At 29.5% G+C, this 20995-nt stretch overlaps 1 protein-coding gene and 1 long non-coding RNA gene across 23 annotated transcripts in view; one reads left to right on the forward strand and one right to left on the reverse strand.

The window, feature by feature from the left end:
* The window catches only part of LOC147806615 (uncharacterized), a 37632-nt gene extending 31408 nt beyond the window's left edge, over window positions 1–6224 (reverse strand). For 4 of the 19 annotated variants that reach the window (XR_015436036.1, XR_015436037.1, XR_015436035.1 and 1 more), the window contains exons 1-2: window positions 5991–6224; window positions 9–108 (exon numbers count right to left, since the gene is read on the reverse strand). This is a non-coding gene — a long non-coding RNA (uncharacterized LOC147806615). Of the gene's footprint in view, window positions 1–8; window positions 109–887; window positions 1075–2518; window positions 2635–4668 lie in introns of those variants that run through there. The other 15 variants (XR_015436019.1, XR_015436033.1, XR_015436020.1 and 12 more) reach the window with 14 other exon arrangements.
* Window positions 6225–6307: 83 nt separating this feature from the next.
* Window positions 6308–20995, forward strand: part of LOC147806616 (DENN domain-containing protein 4C-like) — a 57869-nt gene continuing 43181 nt past the window's right edge. Inside the window, exons 1-3 of one of the 4 annotated variants that reach the window (XR_015436017.1) lie at window positions 6308–6429; window positions 17129–17454; window positions 19516–19700. Coding sequence is in view for 1 of the 4 variants with exons in the window: in XM_087169554.1 (XP_087025680.1) it covers window positions 17156–17454; window positions 19516–19642 (426 nt within the window). In the remaining 3 variants the exon portion in view is untranslated. Of the gene's footprint in view, window positions 6523–17100; window positions 17455–19515; window positions 20614–20995 lie in introns of those variants that run through there. The other 3 variants (XR_015436015.1, XM_087169554.1, XR_015436016.1) reach the window with 3 other exon arrangements.

The raw sequence follows: 20995 nt of genomic DNA on the forward strand, positions 1-20995 counted from the left end.
AAATAAACCTTCATCCAAGTTGAATTAGTTGGATCAAGTCGACTGTTCATAGTTACAGAGTCTTCAAGGTGGGGAGATAAATCACCAGCAAGTAGTAAGACGTGGCATCTATAAAAAAAATATTTCTATTAAATATAGCTGTTTTTTCTTCTTGTTATTTAAAAAATAATACATTAACAATAAAACAATCTAAATGGTATTTAAGATATTTATCTTTTCAAACAAATCAGTTTTCGGGCAGTAATAGGAGAATTCTTATCAAAATTTCCCTGGACAGTAAATTGTTTCGCCAAATAGCATGAAGTGTTTCCTTGTAGGTGAACTAAAATATCAGGGGTCTGTCTAGGTTTGTATGAGAAGTACTTACTTTGTGAAAATTTAGACATAATTTGTGAAAATAAGAATTATATTAAAAAAAGAACACAAAAATATGGTAAATTTTTACATATTTTCCCCATAAATTAAAATACAAATTTATGTAAATGAAAAAATTAAAACTTTGAAAATAAAACATGACAGGAGTTACAAGAGAAACAAAAAATATATGATCAGAAAACTATATTTTATTAATATTTAATATGTTATGTGTGTTTTATAGACTGCCAAATCATCCAAACAGGAATATGGCATGCAAAAAATTTGAAGCACAAAGAAAGCCCATTGAGCGAAAATGTCAACATCAATGAGTGAAAAACGAAATGAAATTTTCCAATTGGTCAGGCGTTATCCACTATTTTATAATTAACTTTAGACAATTTAATTATCCGAATATTTTAAAGATAACATCAGCGATATTTATTAGCTTATAACATTATTTGATTAATAAGAAAAGGAAATTTATTATACTACTTTAACATTTAATTATTTTTATTTGTTCTATCAGATACCTTCAGCATTAACGTGAGAGCATGAATAGACAACGTCACCATATTACTATTCCTAAAGTTATCTCTGATCATGTGCTTATTTTGTTTATACCAATTCTTTCAAAACGTGTTTCTGTAAAAGTAAATAATTTAAAATCAACACTAATTGAAATGAAAAAAAAAAATACTTAGATAAGAATATAAATAAAAAAATTATAAGTATTTAAAGGCAATTTGTTAAGGAGAAACATGAAAAATTGACATGCTATTATTGACGCCAATGATTGTTTATTACTTTAGGTAATATATGCATAGTGAAATAAAAGAAATAAACCATGTACTAAAAGACAAAATTAATGAAGTAAGGTATTGATTTGCTTTGATAAACTATAAAAAATTGCCGTACTATTATTGACAACAATGATGCTTAATCATTGCAGGGGTAGCAGCAAAGTTTTTTAAAATTTTAGGGTAATTTTTGGAACTTTTTTCAAAAAATTTTAGGTAAATTTTAGGGGTAATATATGATTTTGCTAGGATAAAAACAGATCACATGGTAGTTTATTATATAACAGAAGATTATTACAATTCATCCACACATATCATAAATAGTTGCAAGCCATAAAATAAAGCTCTGAAATTTATTAAGTCAAGAATGAAATCTCTAAAGAGTAAAAATGAAATTTCAACTTTACATATTACCTATCAGAAATTAAGTGCATAATTCAGAAACAGGCAAAAGTGAGAATAAATCAAGAGAAAAAATAAATTAACACCAACTTGGATTTTTATTTAATTTTTATCTTCTTAATCAAAACTTTATTATTACCTTACTTTATTAAGAAAATCAGCAATTTATATTAGACGTTAGAGAAAAACAAATTAATCATGATCATTTTTCTAAAATATTCTTGATATGATTTGTGAGATTCTTTTACTGCCCTCAATAGTGTTGTGGTGATCTTCAACACTCCTCTATAATTTCGAATGGTATCTATGATTAGTCTAAGCGACATAATAGTATACTCATGGTGACTCACATTAAGCATTGCTTTATTTATCGAAAAACCTATCTCAGGAACAGAATTCCCATGTGGCAAAATTAAAACAGTTTTAATTAACGTAGTTAAATTCTTATATTTTAGATTATTGCTTTTTTATTTATATTTAGCCTATAACTCTAATTTTTTAGGAACACCAACAAAATTTTTTCAGATTTTTAGGAATTTTAGGGTTTGCACATACTTTTAGGAATTTTATGAATTTTAGGGGGAATGCGACCCCTGTCATTGTTAATAATATGTATTAGCTGAAATAAAAAAATAATTTATCAGCTAAATAGTATATTAATATTAAAATGAATTGGAATTGAAGGAAATCTTTTTTTTCATCACTACTTATAAATATTTTATACATTAAATCAAAGATCAGATAGAGAAATAGTCATGCTCCAAAGTCCTTAACAAGGTCTCATAAGAATTTTATTTGCTTTTAAAATTCCGGGTTTAGTCTGCTGCTATTGATAAATGTATTTCGCACACAACTCAAATGTTAAAAGGTTATGTAATAAATCCCAAATATACTAATATAGGTATCGAGTATTATATTGACATATTTTCCGATTATTAAAACTGCATGACAATATGTGATACCTCAGTCGTGGAGATTTAGAATTCAGGGCAATAGCTATTTCTTTGTGTTTCTCATAACTAGTAGATGGTAACTACCAGTGAACATTCAATGTTTGATAACACGGAGATACTTTAACCTGAAAAATAAATGCATTGATATTACCATTTTGGAAACATACATACAAGGTGTTAAAATCACTTTTAATACATAATTAAGGAATCATTGGCACATAATTGAGAAATCATTCGCATTTGAAAAAAAAAGAAATAGTAATAACATCTCATAAAAAGTCACAAATTAATTTTCAAGGGAGGAAAAAAAAATAGTTTTGAACTCTCACCCACTACATAACTGATATCAGAAAGAGCAAAGGAGAGATTGAAATTATAAAAACAGCTTATTTTTTCATTTAGATTGGAATGTGTTACGAACTGCCTTAAGTTTTATCTCAAAAATAGTTGATGATTTTAATTACTTGTTTGTCTTTACACCCTTTGAAAAATCCCATTCAAAATTTGATCTGAACTAAACCCCCTCCCAAAAAAAAAAAAAAAAAAAAATGAATAACACACAAGGTTGGATTTATATATAGGTAGAATAGGTTGCAGCTTAGAACCCGAAATATCTTTTTTCTTTCTTTTTGCATTGCTCAGAGTTATTCAAAATAAATTCAACAGCCAAGTAACATTAGCAAATACTATTAATTTAATCTTCAATAATCACGGATAAAAAAATGATATTCTGATAATTAGTTTAGAGATTGCAAGTAATTTCAGTGACACTAGTTTTGAAATTTTTGAAACAATGGCTAAAAAAGAATTTCATGTACAGATTAAGCATTGCTTTGATGTAGAAAATTGCTGTTGAAGCAAAACAGTGACTTGATAAGTGTTATAGAGACTCTTCACCTGGGAAATCAACTATTATTGAGTAATACATTGCATTTATACATAAACACTTATGATGCTGAATGCTCTGGCAGTCATTAAATCAGCATTGTTCTAGAAAATATCAAAAAAGTTTCACAAAATACTTTTTCTTAAAATTTTATTTTTGTATCCCGTAAGAAACGATAAATTCATATTTTTGTGCTGATTTTTTAATATAATTTTAAATTTTTCACAAATTATGTCTAAATTTTCACAAAATAGGTACCTCTCAGAAAAACCTAGACAGACCCCTGATATTTTCAGCTAACATAACTAAATATGCGCGCTGCCCTTCATTAATCTACTTGCTGTGCGAGTGGCCCTTCACTCATAAAGGTTGTGCACGCCTATGTATAAAGCGTCAACATCGTAAAGGGAGCATATAAAATATTGGTCAAGACAAGACTCTCAGGATGCATAATTTTCTAGTGCAGTAAATAAATAGCGCCAACAGATTTATATAGATAAAATTAAAACCGAAGATTAAACATATTGGTAAAACCCCACGAGAGGCCACTGTGAGCCCAAGTAATAAGCAGAGATCTTACAGAACCGGAAGTGTCAACATACAAATTCATATTTGAAACTAAATAATTGTTTTTGTTTAAACAGATGTCATTGATGAGTTGATGGTCTGAACTCTTGAAAAACCACTGAACCCCACGATACTAATGGAAGAACCAACTGATTAATGAATTTGAACACACATATACATAGAGCAAAATTTCCTTTTCTGCTTTATTCTTAGATGAAGGAGAAAATTAGCATAATACTAAGTATCAAATTACTTTGTAACTTTTCCTTAATGCAGATGTTTGACTAGTTCTAATTAAAAGCCTTGATTGTTTAAATATAATTCTTCTCGATTCGAAATCCCCTGTTTTGTCTACCAATAGATAAAATAATATAAATTAAAAGCCTTGATTGCTTAATTAAAAGCTTTGATAGTTTAATTAAAAGCCTTGAAAGTTCTAAGTAAAAGTCTAAATTGTTTAAATATAATTCTATTTTGGTTTGAAATTTTCTATTTTGTCTACCAATAGATAAAATAATATAAATGTGAATATTAATAGGCAGATAAAAAAGTTGAAATTTTATATCTTAAATAGAACTCCCAATTATAATATAAAGAGACCCAGAAAGATGGAAGTCCTAAAGGTTCAAAATTTCCAAAGTATAGCAGAATCACAGATCTTATATAATTAGTAAACAGAATTAAATAAAAGAGGAAAGTAACTCACCTTTTCCATAAAATTCAAATGCCATTTTTTGCTGAAAGTATGCATAAAAAATTAAGTAACAAAATATGGAGAGAGAAAAAAAAAAGATTAAGTACAACGCCGAGCTTAAAAAAAATGTATTATTAATCCAGCACTTAGATCATAATTTCAATTACAAATTGTCAGGATTAGAATTAATCATGGAATACAACTATAAGGAATTATGATAAGCAATAATTATGATTTATGATCAGAGTAAACATTATTCTATTCCCTGTGGCAGAATTTTTCTGGCTTTCTGCGACAAACCTCTCTAGCGCTAATATCTTTCAGCAAGATACTTTTAATAATAACTAATACATATGTTATTAATGATATAACAGGAATGTTGTATTCATAAAGAAAACCTTATTTGGGTATAATAAAATTGTATGTATTATTTTTAAAATGAATATGAATATTTTTTTAATTCTAATATCTTGGCGATATTGTCCCATTTTGTAAGAGAAAAACACACTAATTATTTCTTTTTTGCATTTCGTAAATCATCATCACATAAAAAATAATTAAAAATCATAAAATTGGTGAAAGAAAAGAATACCAAAATTTTTCTTTTCAATGATCTTTAATTTTCAATTTTCTCAAACAAGAATTGAAAAATTGCGGACATTTTTTTCCCCTCCGATTTGCGAAAAAAGCATCTTTTTAGTATAATTTCAAAGAAATTTTTTTTTCAAAAACTTCTGCTGAAAGAGAACCAAAATTTTTTACTTTCTAAAGAAAAATTCTTTCTGCAAGAACTCTGTAACGTTCTGTGACAATGTTGCTGCGATTCTGCCACCATTCTTTTCTAACAGAAATAGTGTATTTTAAAACTAGAAAAGAATAGTACTATAAGTTTCACAAATAGAAAAACAGTGCAATGTCCTTAGAAATACCATTTATGTGTAATAGGAACTACTAACTGGATAATTTACCCAAATGCTATAGATATTTCTCTGATAAAAAAATTATTTGAAGTATTCATCACATTTTTTGGATCTATAAGTGAAAAATGCTATTAAAAGTTTCTTGCCTTCCACCACTAGATGGTCCCCGCAGCTGATGAGCAATGCTATTTGGAACAGGTACTGTTACATTATTTTTTTTTCATATTGTAAAAAATCAAGACATAAAACAACATTATTAATTGTAAAAATTTTGTTTAAAAATAGATATATATTGTAGTTAACAAAAGTAAAAGCTAATTTGATGTAAATATAAATATTCTATAAATAAAAAGGGGGTGGGGAAAGCTCGAGAGTTCGAAACTTGCATAAAAAGAATTAGAAAAGAGTATCAACTTTTTATCTTTATTATCAATCATCTTGGAAAGCATACGTTTATTCTTTCCGCCAGAAAGTATTTGTTCATGAACAGCATATGTCCTTAATTGATTAAACATTATCATTTCAAACTCGTCAAAACTAACATGTATAATAATTACACAAAACAGATCAGTTTAGTTATTTATGTATATATACCACAATATTTTAAAACAAGAGACCCTCCACCAAAACCCAAGTTGTTTAAGTGAAAATGGTGGAAGACAATTATTCGCTTTAATCTAACTCACGTTATTTCGACATTAAATTAATTTTAACTCATTCACAAAATGGGCAGAAATAAGCAAAACATTACAGATTTAAAGAGAAAGGAAAATATAAGTTAATGAGAGTATAATGTTTAATAAAATAAATTATCTCTCAAAGCTTGTAAATTAGTTAGTCTGCATTGAATAAAGTAAATTAGTTACTCTTTAAATTAAATATTGTAGATTTACAAACAATGAATAATGTTTACTATTTCCTCTTGCACTTTCCAGAAACATTACAGGTTGTCGGCATATTATTTAATTAATTGCTCCTCTTTTGATACATATTATAATCTTAGAATTTTTGAATTTTTAATGCTTTTGTTGTTGTAATAGTAGATATTGGTGTGAAATGTTAAACTATCTTTTTAAAGATTATTAATTACGATGCCACATAAGTAATTATTTTCCCTTTCGTCGAGCTCTTCGTAAACTTACTTTAGATTCTTCTCTATTATCGTCTGATTAGATAAAAAGGTATTTCGTGTACCTTATAATTTCCTTTACAATAAAGTGTTAGGTACATCTGTCATTAGTTGTTTAAGATCTTACTATTTGACTGCTCATATGTAGAAAAAAGTAAAAATTTTTCTTTCCATGGCTGTCAAGGATTTGATGTGTCTCAGTATTTGACTGTTTAAACTATTTATAAAGCCGTTCTTGCTAATGAGATGAATAGAGTAAATATTATCATTCATGTTATAAATAACACATTATATGCTATGTTTAAGGATTCAATTTAAAATACCAATATATTTATACAAATTAAAGGAAAATCAACTTAGACTGAACAAAGAATATCTAGAAACAATAACTTTATTAGAAGAATATGCTTATATATAGATCATTGCACATTAACTGAAGGTCTGCTGGAAGTTCTGCCAGTTACTTTAAGAAAAAACTGAGGTGATATTTCTTCCAGAAAATTAGAAACTAGACAGAAGCGATACAATTGTTTAGCTATAAGTATTATAAGAACATCTTAAATTTAATATAGTATCAGAAAATTATAAGTTGGTCAAATTGATTTTTTTTAAAAGTTATATACATATTATTCTGTTTTATACAAAATTTTAAAAATCTGTATCATATTTATGAGTAGGATTGAGTGTTCATGCTTAAAAGCATATTTTTATTTAATTCAGAATGTGGTTTGATTAGTAGTAAGTATGTTTAGTATCTGATTTGTTAATTTCATAGTTTAAATATAGTTTGATGTTATATTAACAGTTCTTTGTTTAAATATAAAATTAGATTTTTGATATTAAACTTCAAAAAATATAGTTATTTTAATTCTTCCAGAAATTGATTAATTTTTTCTTCTGATTGTTGCTTATTTAGTTTTTACTTATTTAAAAACAGTATATTAGTTACAGTGAAACCTCACTTTACAGACGCTCCTACAAAACAGTCGCCTCTTATTACTGACAGTTTTTTAATTCTCTGTGATTTATTTATGAATCAACCATAATGTATTTTCTCTTAGCAAAGCAGACACTCCTATAACTGAACGGCAAGTCATTTATGCTCTGAAACATTATTTTCGATCTATCACTTGAAACCGGATGCCCCAATGGCAGAATTGCGGCAACATTGTTGCAGAACTCTACAGAGTTGTTGCAGAAAGATTTTTTTTGGGGGAAATAAAAACATTTGGTTTGCTCTTTTCTGCAGAAATTTGCATGTAAAATTTGAATCATGCAATTAAATAATCACGTTTTGATGCGCTCAATTTATGCTGAAATTGTGAATCCATTTTTATTGAATTTTCGGTAGTTATTAGCATTGATTTTCATGTGCTTTTTAGATATTCCGATATATTTTAGGCTATATGGGAAATTCGAATTGCGCATTTGATCATTTGCTTTTTAACGCATTGATTCTATGGATTTTTTTGGCAGTTATTGCTTTTGATTTCCACATAGTTTTTAAACCCCGATATTTTTTACAAAATTTTTGAAGAGTCCAATTTGCGTGATTTCCCATATTGTCCATAATATTAGATTAAAAAAAAATATTAGATATTCAATATAAAAAATTATACTGTTTTTTTTGTTTTTGTAAACACAGGGGTTTTGTCACCTTAAATTAGTAACATATATATTTGTTATTACTGAAAGTATCTTGCAGAAAGATATTAGTGCTAGATAGTTATGTCGCTGAAAGCCCGAAAAAATTCTGCCACAGGACGGAATACCAATTCTACTAAATTTTAAAAGAAAAAACTATTTTTGTTTTAAAGTTCTTTAAAAAAAATAGGTATTTTTCTACCATTTTTTTTTTTTTTCAATGGCGCGACAGCACTGGCCTTCTTCTTCCCCCAGTTTTGCATTTTCAGAGTCTTGTCCTTTTCAAAACTCTCAATCCACCTCTTTCTCTTATTCCCATAGGTTTTGCTAAGAATATTTTCTCCCTGTTTTGGTCTTCCTGATTAAATGTCCAACCCATTTTATTTCTTGTATTTTTATTCACTTGGCAAGATCAGGCTCCCTTAAGATTTTATACAACTCTTCTCTATGACCCATTCAAGTTCTTCTCTGTGACCCATTTACCTGAATTCCACCACAGATATTCCGTAGTACCCTTCTTTCAAAAATTGTAATCACCTTCTCATCTTTCGTAGTCCATGCCCAGGTCATTGAAGCATAAATCAAGACAAGTATTAGTATTATGAGACTTTTATATAAGAGTAATTTAGAAAGTTTGATCTCAGACTGTTAAAACATCTATTAGCATTTGTGATTTGTTTATATATTTCTGCAGTAAGGTCATTGTTATTGTTACATTATGCTCCGAAATAACTGTTGCAATCCACTTTTTCAAACTTGTATTACTCAATTTCTAAATGACTAAATTGAAGATCTAAATTTAAATGTGGAATACACTTAGTCTTGTTATCATTTACCATTAAATTAATTTTGTTTAATTTTATAACCACCGTTGAATGGCCAACACAATTTTTGGGTTTACGACTACTAATGTTCAACTCCGGAGCCTTGTAATTTGGAAATCAGACCAGAAGACAAGGGAGGGAGCTCTTGGATCAATTGTTGGGAGAAATTTGTCTTCGTGGCGGACTTTTTAATGGAACTAACTCACATTTGGGTTACATGAAGAGGAAGACAATGAGAATATCCCACTGTTAGCCTGGAGAGAAAGGGAATTTAACCCATGATCCGTCTACCACTGAGGATATTTTTCTTGTCGGTACTGTGGTCAGTGCAATCCGTATGCGGATTCATATCGACCAGCCATGGGATTTGAACCCATTTCACCTCATTGGAAGGAGAATGCTCTATCCCTTGAACCATCTTGGCCAGGGTTTGAAAAAACCCGGGGTTTTTTGAAAAAACCCAACCCGCATGGGTTTTATTGAAAAAACCCGGGGAAAATTGGGTTTTATTCGAAAAAACCCGGGGAAAATTGGGTTTTTTCATTTAGTAAACATGAACTTAAAAAGTTTTACTGCGTAAATATTTTTAATTATTAAATAGTATTGTATAAGCTTAAAAATATAAATAAATCCAGAAAGTTAATTTTAAATAGATATAACAAAATTAAAATAAGCTTAAAGAACGCATTGTCACTAATACATATTTGAATCTTCTTTATTGTTAAAGACAATTTTTACCTCAAAATGTTTCACAATTTTTATCTCAAGCATTATAAAATATAAATGCAACAGTAATATAAACGGTACAAGTTTGTTAATCTTTTTGTTTTTGCACACATTTATATACTGTATTTAATAAGCATATAAAAAATATTACCTATTATGAATTTATAATCAGTAAATATTTATAATCAGTAAAAACTAAAATTTCATCATACTTTTAACTTGAATAAAACAGAAATAAATATTTGATGGTCTTCCATCTATTTGCAATAAGATTAATAAAAAGAGAAATTACAATGACATAATTATAAAGAGTATTAGTAGTTTGTCCTATTTTTTTTTTTTAATATTGAACCTTAGGAAAAAGGCTTCATTTTTAGATAAATAATTTTAACTTTATATTTTTAATTTCAAAAAACATATAAATACATATAAAATTATAAAAAAAGCATACACAATAAGTTTTTTTTAAAGCAGACAATAAAACTGTTTAAATCAGTTAATGTATCACTTAGTAAATGAATTTCATTTTTGTTTCTTTACAATTTTTTTAAAGATATGATATTAAAAGGAACAGAATAAATTATATTAAAGTGAAATTGTAAAAATAATATTTAAGAAGGGTAGCCATTTTTTTTTTTTTTTTTGATGATGAGAAACTTTCTCCAAATAGTTAAAAATTGTCAGCAGAAGCTAAGAGTTAATTTTAAAAAAAAAGGTTAAATTTTAATTATTTATTAATATTATACACCAGATTCAAAGTGTCCGCATTTCTCCCTTAGATGGCGATACACTTTTACTAGTTTTGTAGCTTTATCTACTCCTAATCTATTTCGTAGTTTGCTCCACACCAAACCGAAGGTTGAAAAATGTCTTTCGATGGAGGCAGAGGATGCTGGTGCTGAGTGTAAAGAAAAAAAGAATTTGCAGAAATTTTGTGGAAGCTTGGGATTTTTTTCACTTTTTTTTGCCATAATTTTCCGCCATTTTTGAGACGAAAACTGTTGAATAACAGTGTCATGCATCATTGATTTTGGAAAGTACTCGGGATCAGAAATTTTGAAGGCCATAACACCTGGTAGAAATTCTGGGTGATGCTTAGAAAGCCAGTCTTCTGCTAATTGTTCTTGATCATGATTTAAAAGTTGTCCTCTTGTTTTGGGATCCATAATATAAGCTAATAAATGAGGTGGCTGAACAGCCTGATGAAATCTTTTTACAAAATGTTGTTTATGGGGTTCTAATTCGTCACTCGATATTAAGTTTATCCATATTTCAACAGCTTCTGAAATTGAGGTATTTTCTGTTTGAAGCTTATTTAAAGCTTCAGAAACAGTTGACAACTGCTTTTCCAAATTAATAGCTTCTTGGTAAAGTCCAACATTATTTAATATTTTTGATACATTTTTATTGAATTCATTTTGATGTTCAAGAGCAATCTCACGATATTTATGGTAATTATTAACGAAAGTTTTTACGCAATCACAATATGAACTACACCTAGTATCATTTGGTAATTGGGGCATTAAACAGTTTTTTTCATTTGCCCTTCCATGTGCTTGATGCACATTTCTAAAATATTTGTTAACTTCCACGATGTGTCCAATAACAGTATTAGGAGATACTTCTTTTTCAACCAAATTTAAAAGATGGGCAGAACATCCATAGGTTATAAGTTTTGGTTGTGTTTCTTTTAAAATTTCCCACATCTTCCCCATTTTATTTTCATTATCGGTTACTATAGCAAATACTGTGCTGTTTAATTTCTCTTGACATTCTTTAATAGCAGCTTCCACAACTGATGCACATTGATGAGATGTCTTCTTTACCGAGCCTGCATCATATACTTTCAAAAGATGGCTGCTGGTTCCTGTATGAATGGTAACTGCTTGAATAGGATCATTTTTCACACTAGACCAAACGTCAAATGTTAGTGTTAAACTACAATTTTGGACCATTTCTATAAGTTGTTGATCGACTTCCATTGCAGCCTCATTTAAAAGATTTCCTCCAATATCTTTAGCAGATGGTGGTTTATAGCCTGGCCTTAATTTTTCAATCATTTGCTTAAAATAATCAAGTTCAACAACATTGAAAGGTATATTTCCTGCATAAAAAAAAAGTTGATACTGCTTTGTCCAGTTCTTTCTTTTGCACAGCTGTTGTTCGGCAAAGAAAATCAGAAATATCACTTTGGTAGATACTGCAAGAAGAAGTGCTTGGTACTGAGCTAGTTACTGAAGAAATTTCACTACTTGTTAAGGAATCTTGCATTAAAGCAATTTCAAATTGGTTGGATTCATCATTTTCTCCTTGCTTAGCTTTTCTAGCTGTACATTTTAGCAAATGAGCTTTGATTCTTTCAATTTTACAGCTCAAAAATGATTTACAATGTTTGCATTGACATTTTGAATCTCCATCAATTTTTATTATCTCATTCCATTCACATGCAGATTTTCTTCCACTTCCTATTACTTTCGGCATTTTTTAAAAATAAAAAGTTTTAAAATCAATCCTAAACTATATTCAAATTCACTTTAAAAGAAGACTCACTAATATCAGATATTTTGATTTGGACTGTTAGCAGACCACTATGTCAGCATCAAAACCAAAACTATACTTTAACTGCCTAGACATGACCATACTTGATTTAAGTAAAGCAAGGGGGAACCCCCTTTCTAGAAATATTTTCATACTATTTTTGTTTTGCTTTATTTTGTTACTTTTCTTTTTAGGGGTGTGTCAGTGACAGTCCTTTTACTTATACAATAGATATTTTTATACTTAAAAAAATATTTTTACTAAAAATGCTTATATGAATTAAAAATTATATCCATTGGTAGAAAATAGCGAGAAAAAAATTATTCATATTCAATGAAGTTAATTTTAAGTTCTAATCTTAGTCTGGTTTAAGTTTAAGCAAGAAAAAAAAAGCAATTATACTAAAAAGTCATAAGATTTCAGTATCTCTTCATATCTATAAAAATTTGTTTTCTGTTTAAATTTGTAATGCATGTATAACAATGCAACTGTATTTTTAAAATGTATGCTTACATCTTAAATTATTTAAAGTGTTAAAATATTTTTTATTAAAAATATTCCTTGAAAAAACCTGTTTAGTGCTATATTGGGTGGAAAATGATATCTTCAACTTCCTTTATTATAAACCTGTTTATTAATCATATAAAGCATGCAACTACATTTGAAAAATTGATCTTTACAGACTATATTATTTGAATTTCTATCTGATTTAATTTCATTAAAATATTACTTTTTGAAAAAACCCACTTCAAGTTTTCAATAGTATTATGAAATTATAGGCTAGAGTTTCTTTTACTTTGCAAATATTAAAAACTTAATTATATAAATCATGCAACTCTATTTGACAAATTTTTACTTCACAATAAATTATATAAAATTAAATGTTTATCAATAAGTTTTAATAAAAAAAATTTTTTTTGAAAAAACCCACTTAACGTTCCTAGTGGGTTTTTTCAAGGTGGGCCCACCCAATAAAACCCGGGCGGGTTTTTTCAAAGTGGGCCCACTTGGCGAACCCTGATCTTGGCTCTATTGAATTCATTGACTTTGCCTTTTGTTTTAATACAATAAAGGCTTGTTTGAGAGCCGTGGGTCGTCTGGGTCACAATTATGATATTGTCTGCTTTGACTGATAGTTGGACTGACTTACTAAAGATATTTCCTCTGGTGTTTATGTTTATAGATGTGCGTCGAGTAAATACCCAGTAGGTAGGGTATTTATAAATTGGTATTTATCCCTGCCTCAGGTAAATACCCCTTAATCAGGGTTTTTATAAGTTTTGGTCCCTTTTGAAGCATGTAACCATCACTTGTCTTGCTTATAGCTCTGAAAATTATGTAACTTCTTGAATTTTCAAAAATTAACAATAAATCTTAAAATATATCAATTGCAGAAGAAATATTTCTAGAAACTATAAATACCCAGTCAAGGAGCAGTATTGTCGCATTAAAAATTAATGTAAAACGGTTTACATTTTGCAATATCAAAAAGTAGACTTTATGCTAAGTGATTAAGTGAACTTTGAGCTCCTTTCAAGGAAAAATAATTGATAAGACAATGGTATAAACTGGATAAAATAGAAAAAAAGAATGAGTGCTCACAGAGAATGAGTTTAAAATGTCTTAAATTTGTTTGTTTCTATTTATCCCAAAAAGTTATTATAAATGATAAAATTAAACTAGAAATTTCATAAATAAAGTTTTTTTAAAAAAAGCAACTAGAAACATATTTTATTTAAAATAAATTAGTTTTTTTAATATAAGCTTAAAATCATTCGATATTTTGCTTAAATAGTTTTTTCTGCATCTTATTAGAAACAATAATAATAATTTTTATTATCAAATCATTATTTTAGTGAAATTTTAAAATTTCATCATTTCAATCAAAAAATACTGAACTAGGGAATTTAATTTTTATATTAATGAACTATTTTGCAAAGTATGAGCAAAACACTACTTAACATTTAGAATGCAAGACAAATTGTACAATAAAACAAGTAGTAGTTATTGTTTAAAAATTATCAAATATGACTGAGTTAAACTTATTAAGATCTTTTATACTGTTTTAAAATATTGATTATTATATTGTTCCAAATATTTAATTAAATTTACAACATTGAGATTCAATTAAATATTTCTTTAAATTAAAATGTGTTTTGTTTTATAATAAAAATACATCTTGTAAAGGATAAGATGAAAAATTTCATAAGTTTTTAAAGAATTGGATTTTTCTCTAATGTTTATTTATACCTACAAATAAGTAGAAAAGATAAACTTTATGAATCCTTATTCTATCAAGTATTATTTTAAAGATATCAGTTAAGAATGAAATATATTGGAGAAAATAACTTGATAATTATTTATGTCATCATTCCCTTTTATAAAAATACAAGACTTTGAGTTTAGAAGTTAATTTAAAAGAGGTCTAGAATCTACTAAATCTTTACTGAAATTAATGTTCCTGTTTAAGTACTTTTTTTCTTTTGTCAACTCTGTTAGTAGTTGTTACTTATAATTATTGTAAACTCTTGCTTATCAACGAAGCGCACATAAAGAAATTTGTGGATACTCCACAAAACGCTTAAAGGAAGCACACATCATAATTAAATATAAATGATAAATTTTAATATCTATTATTGCGTATGCCTCCTATTGAGGTGAACCAGGTTGAAACTCCTGCTTATCCATGAAGCGCAGGTAAGGAAATTTGCAGATAATCCACAAAACGCTTGAAGGAAACACACGTCATAATTTTTTTTAAAAATATGAATGATAAATTTTAATATCTATTATTGCGTATGCCTACTAATGAGGTGAACCAATTTCGAATTCTAGCCATGGCTGGTCGATACGATACCGCATCCCGCTTGCTTCAACCACAGTGCTGAGGTAAAATTTCCACTGTAGTAGATGAATCATGGGTTAAAGTTCCCTTGCCGTCAGGCTAAACATAGGAGGTTTTCCTCTCCAGATGGCACAATTGCGGGTTAGTTCCATCAAAAAGTCCTCCACGAAAGCAAATTTCTCCCAATACTTGATCCAGGAGCTCCCTTGTCTTCTGAATCTGGTTCAAAATTACAAGGCAACGAAGTTGAACATTAACAGTTGTAAACTCAAAAAACTTGATTGGCTGTTCAAGGACAGTAATAAAGTATGAGGGTTGTCCATAAAATAAAGTTCCCAACAAATTTTCACAATGAAAAGCATGTTTATTGGCATTGAATAATACATGTTTGGAAAGCTTAGACTTCCCTTTATTTTTCGATCTAATCGCCGTTTAGATCAAAGATCACTGCATTTTTTCATGTGGTGTACCATCTTCTTTATGCCTAAGTCGTAGAACTCTGCCTCCGCACCGCGAAGATAGCTTAAAACCTCTTCTTTCAGCTCTTTGTCGGTAGTGAAATGCATCCCTCCCAAGTGTTTCTTTAATTCATGGAAGAGATAGTAATCACGGGGGGCCAAGTCTGGGCTGTAAGGGGGGTGTGTGACAATATTCCATCGAAATCTGTTGGTGAGATCAGTTGTGACACGGGCGGTGTGCGAACGAGCGTTGTCCTGATGGAGACGCACTCCATTTGTGAGCATGCCTCTCCTCTTGTTTTGAATTGCACTCCGAGGTTCTTTAACGTCTGACTGTAGCGATTCGCATTAATTGTTGTACCGGTAGACAGGAATTCGCTCAACAAACCTTTCCTGTCTCAAAAGACACTCGCCATCACTTTGCCGGCAGACAGAATTAGTTTAAACTTCTTCGGCGAGCCTGGATGTTTCCACTGATGGGATTGTTCTTTTGTTTCCTGTGTCATGTAGTGGACCCAGGTCTCGTCCCCAGTGATGACAGAGTCCAAAAAATTCCCGCCATTGTTTTCGTAGGCATGAAGAAATTCGTGGGCTGCTTCCACACGTCGCCGTTTGTTGTCATCCGTCAGCATTTTCAGGACCCACCTTGCACAAACCTTGTCATATCCTAAGTGGTCTCTCAAAATGTTGTGAATGCAGGACTTACTGACATCAGGGATCATCTCGCTCCGAACCGTCACCCTTCGATCAATCAGCATTGCTTCTTCCACCTTTACAATCGCTTTGTCCGAAAACAATGACCGGCCAGAACTTTGTTGAACTGTACATCCATCAAGGATTTTAATTTTTAAAAAACCGTAAAATTGAAATGTTTAATTTTTAAAAAAAAAAAATAAACATTTTTATTTCACTTTTTTCACTCGATGTTTTTGCCAAATTTCATGTCTCTATTTCTTTGGAATTATAATGAGAAAAAAAATTGTAATTTGACACTGACATAAACCATATAGTAAAGGCCACATATTATGCTATTAAAAATATAGTACAGCTGAAAAGGTGACTTATTCATGTAAATATCTTTCTATATATATATATAATTACGTATTTAAATTGTGATATGTGTTGTTCTTTTTGTTAAATAGCTCATAGTAAAATAATTATTTATTAAAACATTAATTAATACAGTACAAAGTCCTATGTATTTTCCTGACACTTTTTTGTCAAAGTAGACAAATCGCTTTTCCTTTAAATAAAATTTTTTTACCTTAAAATTATTTTGCAATTCTTAGTGTTTTGTTTTTGCAAAGATACCTGTATGTTTTACTTTAGTTTTGAAATTAGACCAAATTTCTTCTGCTAGATACAAATAAAGGAGAACTGTATTGCAGGGTGTCAAGGATGCTGAATTTTGAAGAATGGAGGATAAACGAGTAGCCGACTACTTTGTAGTTGCAGGTTTTCTGGACAATGCTATACCTCTCGAAGAGTTCTCTCGTGGTGGAAACAGTCTCAAATCTACACAGTTTTTGCTGCCCATCACTGATGTGGCCGTTATTAAACGTAGCCAGGGAGGAACAGTGTCGAAAGGTTATACATGCATTGAATGCACTCCTCTTGGTTTTCCTGCTGATTTAAAGCATGGAAGTCTATGCAGTCCAAACATCTTTTTCTGTTACTGCCGGGGTAGGTATAAACCCCCTCTCGTTGATATGGGGTGAGTACAATTTTAAATTGTGTTATTCAGGGTGCGTAGCATTTTTGAAAAGTGCTTAAAGGTGCTTATTTTTCTTGCGATTTTTAAAAGCCCTTCATGGTGCTTTTTTTCGGTGTTTGTAAGAAGTGCTTAATTTTCTATCTTTTAAAAGAAATTTTTTTCATTGCCGTGTCAATTTAAATTCTAAATCTTCATGCAAAATACAAAAAATACATGATTTCCACAATTTTCTCTGCAATATTTATCAGAAACTATTTATTTTATCACAATCATGTAAAGTTTTTTAGAAGTTTTTGAATTTTATTGATTTTATGTTTATAAATTAAGAACTTTAAACAATTGAAAAATTTTTTATTAGTGCACAGATCCTAATTGTGATTTTTCTTTTGGAAAGTGATAAAAATATTTTTTGAATGCTTAAAAAGTACTTAAAAGGTGCTTATTTTGTGTTGAAAAATATGGCTAAGCACCCTTCTATTACAGTTTGGTCTCCTTTAAAAAAAACTTATTTGCAGTCTTTTCTTTCCCCCTGATTCTAGTTAGTAACAAAAGCCTTGTATTTGAAGGCAATGCTGTTTAATATAGCATCTGCATCTTATTTTACAACTTTAGTTTCTTTCTTATTAAAAAAAAATTTATAAATTTTCTGCACTGTCTAAAATATGAAGATACCATATTTTTGTAAATATTACTAGTTACATATTCAGCCTATATTTTTGACTTACTTTCCCTGGTTGATTATTGAGATCACGGACAAAATTTAAAACTAATAAAATAAGAGCATTCTCATTAACCAGTAACATTGCCTGCCACCTACCTCAATGATGAAAAAGTGCACATCCTTCATATATCGCAAATCTTTATCTCTTGTCATTCAAAACTTGCTTCACAGCAGCTTTGAAATTCACAGTAGCTTTGGAGCAGCTCCCCTTGCGATCTTGTAGACTGCTAATATCGACCCCCACCTTAATTAAAATGCTTGCTATTATTTAGAATACTTAATTTAAAATGATAATTTTAGGTTTTAATAAAAATTTGTTTAGTTCTAATTGTTGTTTAGTACACAATTTTTTATTTCATTAATTAGCTTAGGGAACTTAGTTTTGTAAAAAGCAATAAAGGAAAGTTGCTTTAACCTTTCAACTGAACTGTCATGCCCGAAATGTGATCTCAGACACAGCAGTGTTCCAAATTGTCACGGCCGAGTATTACTCAGGGGAATATTTTTTTATTTTAATGCATCATATTGTTATACCCGAATATATATCGTGAGAAGTTTATTTTGGCTTCATATCTTTGTTAAACCCGATTCTATCTAGGGAAAGTTAATTTGGAACAATAGATGGCTGCACTTTACTGAAGGTTTCAAAGGTTTTCTTTTCTTCTTTTTTTTCTGTAAAATGGCATCTAGTTCTTTGAATCGTTATAGAGATAATTTATTTTTGCATGTAATTCAAAGTATTAATTTTTAACTACTAAGTATATTTGATTTTTGCAATGAAAAAAAAGTTTGCTAATTTATGTACCCAAATCATCAAAATAACTTATAAGTTAAAAGGTTGAAGAAAAGTTGTGTGAAACTGCTGATGTATTAGGTTGTGTAGTTGATTAATTGAGCTGCAAGTTCTGAAATTGTTTATTCTTTATTTTTCACCCTGATATCATGAATTACTCTTTACATGAATCTCTTTTACTGCTTAAAATAACTAACAGAAAACCAGTTTATTCATTTTAGTGAAAATAAAGAAATTCCCAATTACAACCAACAACTAGTTTTAAAGGGACCAATTTAGCAAAGTTGTGTCAATTTAGAAGCAGCACAACTTTGTATAGCTTGACAGTTTGCTTAGCTAGAAGATGCTAGAAGCTGGCTGGAAGTTGCTGTTGCTAGAAGCAAAAGTTTGAAGTGTTACCTTCAGAAATTAAAATAATGGGCAGTTTTTCACAAAATATCTATTTTATTAATTTAAAAAAATAAATAAAGATTGTTTATTGTTTACAGCTGTATTACTTTGCTGAATATTGTTTACAGCTATATTACTTTGTTTAAATTTTATTCAGGGTACTTTATGAAGGAAAGGAGAAAGTCATGGCTGACAGTGAAGTGGTCCTAAATACACCTGGTGGTCATTTAGCAAATGTAAATAACAGTGGTTCAAAAACTTTTTACATGTTGGAAGGCACCTGAAAATGATCCCTGCATTCAACTAGTTGTTACTAATATATGTATCATATTAGCAAATAAGGTAATTTATCTTTGCTTCTTATTATTTTTAAAATTGCTGCTGTGAGTATGCAACAGTCCCAACTAGCACACGACTTTTGGGCTAGTTGAGGGGCAATGTCGGCTCACCGAGCTTTTCATTGTCGTATCGGTTCCGTTAATAAAGTGAAATCTGGGCCAAAATGAGGGCCAGTGCATGGCAGTTCAGGCAAACTTCTGGCAATCATTAAAGGGCCGGTACTACTTTGTTGCCTCAAGATTGCTTTGCCATTTTTGCCGGTTAAATACCGGGAAAATTTTTTTTCGCCGAATAAAGAGAACATTGCCGTAAAGGCTTTTATTGTACCTTTATGATGTCTTTTTGGCCTTTTTATAAAAAGCTGAATACATTCACTGGCACACGTCGTTGCCTCGCTTGCCGTTAATACACCTTTACTGTAGGCTGATTAGAAAACGTTTATGCCGTTTTCGTCCGTATCGCACCTTTATTTCAGGTGCTTAGGCGAACTTCTTTGCCTTATTTACCAATATACCACCCTGAAGTCACCTCAAACTCGGTTCAATAGAAAGTTTTAATGGTGTCCTTACCGGTGTCACACCTTTATTTTAGATGCTTAGGCGAACTTCTTTGCCTTATATGCTGATAAACCACCCTTAACTCATCTCACACTTGGTTCAATAGAAAACTTTAATACCGTCCTTGCCGGCATCACACCTTTATTTTAGGTGTGTTGTCATTTTTTTTGTTGTTAGTTACTTGCCTTTATTAGAACTTATCGTAGCTTTTAATTTCAAAGGCTTTTTGCAGCATGTTAACAATTCTTCTTTAGTGAACATAAATTGTCACAAGTGTTTGTCTTACACTGCTGATATCAGCGATGGTAATTTATTGTGTTTTAGCTTTTCATATTGTAATAAAACAACAACCGTTATTACATGCATACTTTTTTATGCCAATATAGAAAACAAAATGGTATAAAACAATTGTTTAATTTATAATCAAACATCATCCAATGAATCTTCTTACAATAGAGTAGATTTTTTTTTATTTCATTTTGATCAGTTATAAATGCAATCACTTAAAGTAGAAGCATATAAAAAAATTTTAGAATTGAGTGTTTAAATTTTTTAAACATTATAAGATAGATAAAATTAAATACAAATTTTTATTAATTACAATAAAACAATTTTAATAATTAAAATAAAACATAATGCAACTCAATAAATAAGTTATTTAAGTTTTGAAAATATTGCTTATATATTTAATACCTGCAACTAGCTTTTATTGATAGAAACTTACACACAAAAGTTTATTTA

Source organism: Parasteatoda tepidariorum, chromosome 8, assembly GCF_982258835.1.
Source record: "Parasteatoda tepidariorum strain Cologne lab strain chromosome 8, Ptep-v5.0, whole genome shotgun sequence".
NCBI classification, from domain to species: Eukaryota; Metazoa; Arthropoda; class Arachnida; order Araneae; family Theridiidae; genus Parasteatoda; species Parasteatoda tepidariorum.